Genomic DNA, 10,098 nt, shown 5'->3' on the forward strand with positions numbered 1-10,098 from the left:
TTACTATTACATTTTATTAATTGATATGAGTGCGAAAATAATTTTTCTAAGGCTCTATTAAATAAATAAAAAAATTGTTATCTTTAATTCAAAACCCACTTTTATGGGCGAATAAAGAAAAAAAAAAAAGGATGCAATCATCCAAAAGTAACTGCTTTGATCGTTTTTCACTCCAACGGTCATAAAAATTGCAGAATTCAAATACCTAAATCCCCTTCTTCAAAACTAGCCGTTACAAAGATTTACAGCATCTTCATCAAGTCAAAATCCTCCAAGATCTTCTCAATTACTTGAGTTTCCTTTCTCTCAGTTTCTTTAACTATTCTCTGCACACGATTTTCTTACCTTTCTTGGTTTCCTTATTATCATCAATGGCGGTTTCTTCTAACAAATCTCCTTCTCCACTTTCTGCAAGACCCGTTCCTCCTCCTCATTCAAGAACCTCTGAAAACACTAGAAGAAGTTTCACCGGCAACCCTTTTTCTCGACCTTCAGTTCTTTCAACCCATAGAGGATTTTATAACCCTGTTACTCCTGCAAATAGCCCTGCTGGTACTTTTACTCAAATTTCTTGATTTGTAATGTCAAAAATTGTTTCAAGATTTCTTAATTTACTTCGTTGTTTTCTTGATTTGTTGTGGTTTTGCAGATTCGGCGAGAAGGGTGTCTAATCCAGGGAAAGAGGGTTTATCATGGGGTAATGAAGAGAAGGAGAATGAATCTAAAGCAACGAAACTGAAATCACCGGCAAAGGGTTCAAAGAATTTCATGTCTCCGACTATTTCAGCTTCTTCCAAGATTGCTCAATCCCCTAAAAAGAAAATCTTGGTGGAAAGAAACGATCCTGTTAGGACTTCAATCACCTTCTCTGACGGTAGAGCTACATTCTTTTCTTCAAATTCTGAAGAACATAATCAAAACTCTGAAAAATCTTTTGAGAATGTTATGGAGCCTAAAGAGATTGTTCATGTTGAAGGTCTTCCTCCAGTTACCAAAGCGCCGAAAAAGGTAACATTTTCCGAGGCACCTTCAAATTGCAACAATGCATCTGAATCCCTTTCTGATACTGTAACCATGGATTCTGACATTTGCAATGATGAACCACTGGTTTCTCCTGCAATAGCCCCACTTGATGCTGATCCCTCTTTACCTCCATATGACCCTAAAACCAATTACCTATCTCCAAGGCCTCAGTTTCTTCACTACAAACCCAACCCAATGATTGAAGTTTTACTCAATAAGGGAAAAGGAATGGATGCAGGAGAAGCAAAGAAGCTAGATGACATCTTCTTGTCGGAGTTACTGTCTGAAAACTTGTCAGACATAGATGGCAGTGAAAGTTCTCTAACTGAAGATTCACTGAAAGAATCTGATGGTTCTTCTTCAGAAGAGATGATAATTGAAGCAACAGTTGATCAAGAAGAGGAAGAGGGGCCTAAAGTTTCTGTTGCTGCAATACCTGTTGCTGAGGAAATTGCTGAACCTGCACTACCTGTTGCTGAGGACATTTCTGAAGCAAAAATGAGAGCAAAACCAAGGTCTTTAACAATATCAAAGTTCTTTTCTCTGCTGTTGGTACTAGTAATTGCCTTCTTATCAATATCAGTTACTGATTCTCCTATACTTGCTACTCCCGGGACTGTAGACTTAAGTTTCTCTAATCTCAGCATACCATCAGATATTCCAGTCTTGGCTAAGGCTAATAGTTACTTTAAGCAATATTCAGGTGAAGCCATTTCTTATTTCTCAAAGTTGATTAATGACCTCGGTAGGGTAGATTACCCACAGCCTTTAAAATTTGCGAACTTGACTGATCTAGGAGAGAGTAGCAGCATATATGGATATTTGAAAGGTAGTACTAGTAGTGAGGAATTGGATATAGAGATTGAACCAATTGAATTGGAAGAGGATGATGAAGAGTCTGAAACTGAGCCTGACGAGGAAGAGTTTCAAATGAAAGCTGATTTAGATGATGGTGATGAATTGGAAATTGAAGAAGCGCATGAGTTGGAGATTGAAGAAGCTTCCACAATTCAATTAGCTGAAGTAAATGAGTCTGATAGCTTAGAAAAGGATTTAGAACAAGGTCAGCATGACTTGGTGGAGACTGAAGAAGTCTCTGTTGTCATAGCTGAGGAGAATGAAGCCAATATTTCAGAAAGGGATTTAGATCAAGGGCTTACAACTTCTAATGTTCAGTTTGAGTTGGCTGAATCCGTATACATTGTTGATAATGCTATCAGTACTGATGCTGCATTTGAGTCGGTGAATGACAATCCTGAAACCTTGGTGAAAGATGATTCTGCTGTCGAAGATGTCCAAACTTTGGAAATGATGCAGTCTCCAATTGATAGAAATGATGGAGATAATGCTGGAGCATATCAGATACTGGGAATTTCCTCACTTGCACTGAGTTTGCTTGCTGCTACAGTTTTCTATGTGAAGAGAAGTGATAAGACTATGCATCCAGTAGTAGTTCGTGCTGATCAAGTCTCAAGTAAGAAATTTGCAACACACCATATTGTCAAGGAGAAGCATTCCTCTCAAAATTGGCCCACAGAAGTCGATGTCGCAGGAGAGTCTTGTCCCTCAGAAATGAGCAGCTTTCAGATAAGTTCATCTTATAGCAAGAAAGACCCCAAATCAGAGAATGATGAGGCTCAAAGCATTGAGAAGAAACCGAGGAAGAGTAACAAAAGAGAGTCCTTGACCGCATCTGAGTTCTCAATGGGTTCACCTTCTTATGGAAGTTTCACTACATATGAGAGGATTCCTATCAAGCATGTGAGTGTTATGACTTAGTATATATTTTCTGGATTTAAATACCCAAATCTGTTCTCTTACTGATATATTTTCTGCTTTTTCCTTGTGAAATTTTAGGCAAGTGGAGGAGAAGAAGTCATCACCCCTGTAAGGCGCTCGAGCAGAATTAGAAGCCATGTCATTTCTCCATGAAGATTCTGAAGTCATGTCACTGCTGCATTGACAACTGAAGAAAAATTGCTCTTTTGCTTCTCAGCAAATCAGTCTTAGGCCATACTTCTGACTTAATTGAAGTGTGATTTTAGGATTTTAATGTTTTAATTAGTTAGCTGATTTCTTTATGTTAGTGAAACTTTCTGCATGCTGCCTCAGTTTGTTGAATCTTTTATTAGTTGAGGATTTCCTGTGGCTTGTGTATAGCAATTTGTTTGACCCCCTTGCTTCTATGAATTTTAGCATGATTTGATCATTGCCTTCATTTTCACTCCTCCATTCTTTAATGAACTTTTTGTAGTATGTTGACTTAATGAACGTAGTTGAGGAAATTTGATCTTGTAATTTATGGCTATAAACAAGTTAAAAAAATGTAACCCTTAACACTCTTTAGATTAATCATACTATCTAATGCAGAACTTCTAACCATCTCCTTCCAACTAGATTATATTAATGTATTGTGATACGAGAACTTATCTCGAGTTCTTCTTGTATGGTGCAGGAATCCAATAGCCAATGACTCCATTTCTGAGTTTATGTGAATATGACCCTTTTCATGAGTACTTCTAGTTATCTTCGACCTGAGTCTCAGGTTTAGTTGAGCGGAAATTTGCTGCATCATAAAAACTGTTAAAGATTCACTAGCTTTTGAGAGATAACAATGACCTGAAACTAACTGAATAAACGCTTGTTGTTTAACGGATATGAGCTGTGACTTTTGAACTCTATAGAGTATAGACTGAGTGAGTCCCCTAAATTGCATATGCAAAAAAGATCAGATTTGGCAATATGGTTTTTGGCATGGCAGTGTACATTCTAGTTAGTTTCTTAGAGGCCAAATTTGAAGTATACACTTGGCCAAACGTAATATTTTATTTTTTCTGAAATGTATCTGCTGTTATGAATTCATCTGCTTGAGAAAATCAGTTCTTTTGATATGTAAAGAACTGATTCTTAATCTCTTGACGATATAGTGCAATGGTTGGTTGATCATTTTTTATTTTATATAAAATCCATCTGCTCGGGCTTTCACCTCCCGTGGTAGTGGAGGGTATGGCGTAGACCCCTACCGTGTTTATTTACAGCAAAAAGATACATTTGAGGGGCTCCATTGACCTCCAAGGCAACAAGGGGTGCATATACATTCGAGTTTGGTGCCTTCAAGGACACAGAAATAGCTCTGAAACAGTTCACAGTATGCACAATTATAGCATAAGGTTAATTCAAGATTGATTCTTCAAATTCCATGAGTGTCATGTAAATTAGGACATAGAGAGTATTATATATTATTTGAAGATTACTATAGGAAGCATGAGGTTAATTCAAGATTACCTTTGAACCTTCTTGGAAAATTGCATTTTTTTTACATAATTTCTGCACTATTTTTGTAATTTTTGCACTACTTATGCATAGTTTCTGCACAAATTTTGCACATCTTATTATATTTTTGCACAATTTTTTATGTATCATTTTTTACATTTTATTACATAATTTTTGCGTGTGTTTTTATTTATAGTTTATTTTTGCACAATTTTTTATTTATTTATTTTACATGATTCATGATAGATTATCTGGCGATTAATCTCTACCGTGTAGATCCCACGAAAATATGACCCTACCTCATTAAAATACGTATTCATTCTCACGTGACTTATAATGTTTGATCTTTTTTATGTGAGTATTTTTTCCTCTTGTCAAATATTAATTCATCTTATTAAAGGACATATCATTATCAGATTATTCGCAATTGCTTAGATGTCAACATGTTTTTCTCGTGTGAATCCTCCTGACAATTTTTTTTCATTTTCATTAACCAATACGTTCATTTTCACGTGACTTATGATAAATTATTTGATGATTGATCTTTTTCGTATGATTACTTTTTTTCCACTTGTCAAATATTATCCCACATTACTAAATGGCATATCATCATCACGTTATTCATGGTCACCTAAATGTCAACATATTTTTTTCTCGAGTGAATCCCCTAGCCAATTTTTTTCATTTTCATTAATCAATACGCTCGTTTCAATGTGACAATTTACGAGAATCTTTTCTTATATCTCTCAAGTACCACTACTATAATAAAACGACAATTCACAATCACATTGACCCTTTTTCTATAATAAAATCATAGTAGACAAAATTATCTATGCGATTCATAATAACTTCTCTAGTGATGAATCTTTTTACGTGATTCTAGCTCTTACAAAAAAAATTGTGAAGAAAAATATTGTTAAATTTTTTAATGTCACGTAATCTAACTTCAAATTAAAATTCAAAATCAACATATCAAACCAGTTCTTTCACTTTCATTTTTAAATGTCAAATTTTTTCACGAATTATGAAAAATCAAATAATTTTATCATCCATTAATAGTTGGTCTTCTAGATTTAAAAGACATTTTATAATATCATAATCATATTTATATTAACATCATAAGATTTAAAAGTAATTTTAAAAATAATAATAATATGTATTCAGCGGAATGAAGACAACTAAAATAAAAGGAAAGAACTACTCCTTAAATTATGTACATGTTTTATTCCGGCTCTTTTAGAAAAGAGATGACTTCTGACCAAAAAAAAAGGAAGATGACTTTTTCTATGATAAAGTAGGTTCAAAAATATCACATGCGAATTAAATTTTAGGATGATTAAGCTTTTAATTAGTCACTTTAATCTAATTAAATGACACATATCCTAATTAACTCAACTCGACCCTCATTAAATGACACATTTATTATTACTGGACTAATGCTAACTTATTTGGTGATGGTTTTGCGTGAATATTTTTCTTCCATCTATCAAATATCACCCCACACTCATTAAACGACATATATTCGTTATTGTGTGAATCATAATAACTTATAGTGATAAATCTTTTTTGTGTGAAATTTTTTTACAACCTAACAAATATCACCCTAATATCATTAAATGGCACACTCATTATCACATGATTTGTGATAGATTACTTGGTGACAAATATTTCTCGTGTCAAGTATTATCCCACCTAATGGCATATCATTATCATGTTATTAGTGATTGCCTAGCTATCAACATGTTTTTTCTCGTGTGAATCTCCTGGTCAAATTTTTTTCATTTTCATTAACCAATTCGTTCATTTTCACATTGTAGACATTGAAATTTTGTGGAACTCTATAAGATGTGTTCAATTCGAGTTGGGACTCTAAAGTATGTGTTCAATTCCAATTAGGATCCTTGGAGGTTACTCAACCCTAAACCCTAGTTCATGCCTATATAAAGGGTACTATATTCCCTTTAAGAGGCATCTTGAATATTTCATAAATTCATGAAATATTCACAAAGAGATCAAATTCAAATCATCATAGTTCGAGAAATACGTCACTAACAACCCTCGAATCATAGAGAAATCTTAAGAGACAAAAGAATCAGAAGAGTCAAGGGAGGAACAAATTTATGCCCATTATGTTTATCAATAAACCTATGTTTCTTTATATTTTTTTATGATTGTAATTTATTTTCTGTCACTTTAAAATTTATTGTAGACAAATTGTCACGCCCAATTGGGCTAAATATGTCCTTCATCTTTTCTCTCATAGATCAATTATGCAAATTTGAAGTCACAAAACTGCAAAGGTGGAAGAATAAGTACTTCAAGCCCTGTCCTCGTTTTTGAGTTTCATCAAGTCTACACTCCGACAAGCCTTAAAGCAGGGGACATTTTTAGACATTGAATTTTTGTGAAAATCTGCAAGAGGTGTTCAATTCGAGTTGAGATTTTACAATATGTGTTCAATTCCAATTAGGATTTTTATTGGCTATTGAACCATACTATCTAGTTCATGCCTATATAAAATATTCCCTTTGAGAGACATCTCGAATGTTCCGCAAATTCATGAAATATTCATAAAGAGATCAAATTCAATCCTCCTAGTTTGAGAAATATGTCACTAATGACCCTCGAATCATGGAGAAATCTTAAGAAACTGAAGTATCAGAAGAATCAAGGGAGGAACAGATTTGTACCCGCGATGTTTATCAATAAAACTATGTTTCTTTATGTTTTTTTGTGATTGTAATTTATTTTCTGTCACTTTAAAATTTGTTGCAAACACATGTGCCTTATGATAAATTATCTTACGATTGATCTTTTTCGTGTGAATACTTTCTTTCCACTTGTCTAATATTATCCACCTTACTAAACGACATATCATCATCACGTTATTCGTGATCGCCTAACCGTCAACATGTTTTTTTTCATGTGAATCCCCCTGTTAGAATTTGTTCATTTGCATTAACCAATACATTCATTCTCACATGACAACTTGCTCGAAAGAGAATATTTTCTTATACTTCAAAATATCACTATTGTAACCAAGCGACGAATTCACAATCATATTGACCTTTTTTCATTATAATACAATCATAGTGAACAAAATTATTTATGTGATTCATAATGACTTATCTAATGATGAGTCTTTTTATGTGAATATTTCTTTTTCATTTGTCAAATATGTTAATAATAACATAATACATTATTCAGTCAATTCTAATTAACATAATTTATTCTCTCTTGAAACAAATTAAGAACTTACAATTTTCAAATAGCAAACAACTTACTATCTTGATTATAGTTCTTACCATTTTTTAAAAAATAAAAAATTGTTAAATTTTTTTAATGTCGCGTGGTAAATTTCAACCTAATTTTAAATTATAATTCAAAATCAATATACTAAAACAATTCTTTCACTTTCATTTTCAAAGGCTATTATTTTTAATGAATTATGTAAAAAATATTTTTTTATCTTCCATTAATATTTTAGTTTACTTCTAGATTTAAAATACATTTTATTATATCATGAACATATTTAAATTAACATCATAAGATTTAAAAGTATTTTTTAAAATAAATGATAATAATATTTATCCCGTGAAAGAAGACAACTAAAATAAAAGAAAACAACACAAGTTATCTACACGATTGATTTTATATAGTGTGAATGCAAAATGAAGAGATTTTTTCGTGCTTTTAGAAAAAAGACATGACTTTTCATATGATAAAATTAATTTAAAATTTTCACATATAAATTAAATTTTAGGATAATTAAAAGCTTAATCTAATTAAATGACACATATTTTAATTAACTCAACCATACCCTTATTAAATGACACATTTATTATTACTTGACTAATAATAACTTATGAGGTGACCATTTTTTTGAATTATGTAAAATAAAATAATTTTATCTTCTATTAATAATTGAGTTTAGTTCTAAATTTAAAAGACATTTTATTATAATATGAATTTATTTAAATATACAGTGACCATTTTTTTTTTGAATTATGTAATAATAAAATAATTTTATCTTCTATTAATTATTAAGTTTACTTCTAGATTTAAAAGACATTTTATTATATTATGAACATAATAAAATTTAAAAACATTTAAAATAATAATAATAATAATATTTATCCAGTGAAATGAAGACAACTAAAATAAAAGAAAATAACATTAAGTTATGCACACGGTTAATTTTATAGTAGTGTAAATGAAAAATGTAAAGATATTTTTTGTACATTTTTTTTTTATAAAAAAAGATGACTTTGATTTAAAAATATTACATACAATTTAATTTTAGGATAATTAATCTTTTAATTAGCCATTTTAATCTAATTAAATAACACATCTTCTAATTAACTCAATACTACCCTCGTTAATTAAATGACACATTTATTATTACTTGACTAATAATAACTTATCGTGTGACCAATTTTTTGAGTGAATATTTTTCTCCCATTTACTCCCTCCGTTCACTTTTACTTTTACTTGTCACAGTTTTACTTGTCATACCCATTAAGAAAATAATTATAGATATTGGTATTTTATCAAGTTATTCTCTATTAAATGATGTCTTGGAAAATGATTTGAAAAATAAATATTTAATATTGAAGGTAAAACATGAAAAAAATTTGTTGTCTTTTCTTGATATGTCAAAAGTGACAAGTAAAAATGAAAAAATCTATTTTAGGAACAAGTGACGAGTAAAAATGAACAGATGGTGTATCGAATATCACCACACTCAATTAACGACACATATTCATTATCACTTGACTCATCATAACTTATCTTGCGATTTTTTTTGTGTGTGACAAATATAACCCTAATATCATTAAATGACACATTTATTATCAGATGATTTGTGATAAATTATGTGGCGACAAATCTTTCTCGTGTGGATATTTTTCTCCAACGAAAATATTACCCTACATTATTAAACAATACATTCATTTTCACGTAACTTATGATAGATTGTCTGACGATTAATCTTTTTCATGTGAGAAACTACATTTTTTGCACTTGTCAAAATTACTCACCTCATTAAACGTCATATCATTATCACGTGATTCCTAATTGCTTAAATATCAACATGTTTTTTCTCGTGCAAATCCCCTGATCAAAAAAAAATTATTTTCATTTACCAAAACGTTTATTTCCACGTGACTTATGATTAAATTATCTGGTAATTGATCATTTTCAGGTGAATATTTTCTTTCCACTTATCTAATATTACCCCACCTTAGTAAACGACACATTGTCATCACGTTATTCCTGATCGCGTAATTGCCAGTTTTATCTCGTGTGACTTCCCTGACATAATTTGTTCATCTGCATTAACCAATACAACCATTTTCACGTGACAACTTATCAGACATAATCTTTTCTTATATCAGTATAGTAATAAAACGATAAATGCACACTCACGTGATTTGTAATCTTCTGCATAATTTTTGCACTACTTATGCATAATTTCTGCACAAATTTGTATTTGTTGGCACAAATTTTGCACTTCTTATTTATTTTTGCACAATTTTTTATGTATTATTTTTTACATTTTATAATAACTTTTGCGTGTGTTTTTATTTATAGTTTATTTTTACACAATTTTTTATTTATTTATTTTACGTGATTCATGATAGATTATCTGGCGATTAATCTTTCTCGTGTGGAATGTGGATCATTTTCTCCCACGAAAATATGATCCTACCTCATTAAAATACGTATTCATTCTCATGTGACTTATGACGTTTGATCTTTTTTATATGAGTATTTTTTTTCCTCTTGTCAAATATTAATTCA

At 31.1% G+C, this 10,098-nt stretch overlaps 1 protein-coding gene across 1 annotated transcript; it reads left to right on the top strand.

Moving 5' to 3' along the window:
• The first annotated feature begins 241 nt into the window (after positions 1–241).
• On the top strand, positions 242–3,221 carry LOC102600037 (uncharacterized). The gene is made up of 3 exons (XM_006367846.2): positions 242–552; positions 650–2,784; positions 2,881–3,221. The coding sequence occupies exons 1-3, from the start codon at positions 372–374 to the stop codon at positions 2,953–2,955; spliced, it is 2,391 nt and encodes a 796-aa protein (XP_006367908.1). The 5' UTR covers positions 242–371; the 3' UTR covers positions 2,956–3,221.
• Positions 3,222–10,098: the final 6,877 nt, after the last annotated feature.

This window comes from Solanum tuberosum, unplaced genomic scaffold (assembly GCF_000226075.1).
Source record: "Solanum tuberosum cultivar DM 1-3 516 R44 unplaced genomic scaffold, SolTub_3.0 scf01103, whole genome shotgun sequence".
Lineage (NCBI taxonomy): Eukaryota > Viridiplantae > Streptophyta > Magnoliopsida > Solanales > Solanaceae > Solanum > Solanum tuberosum.

Bases quoted from the DNA above. Each gene is read 5' to 3' on its own strand.
- LOC102600037 (XM_006367846.2), top strand. From the start codon at position 372: ATGGCGGTTTCTTCTAACAAATCTCCTTCTCCACTTTCTGCAAGACCC. The intron at 553-649 runs GTACTTTTACTC...GTGGTTTTGCAG, and splicing joins TCCTGCAAATAGCCCTGCTG to ATTCGGCGAGAAGGGTGTCT. The intron at 2,785-2,880 runs GTGAGTGTTATG...GTGAAATTTTAG, and splicing joins AGAGGATTCCTATCAAGCAT to GCAAGTGGAGGAGAAGAAGT.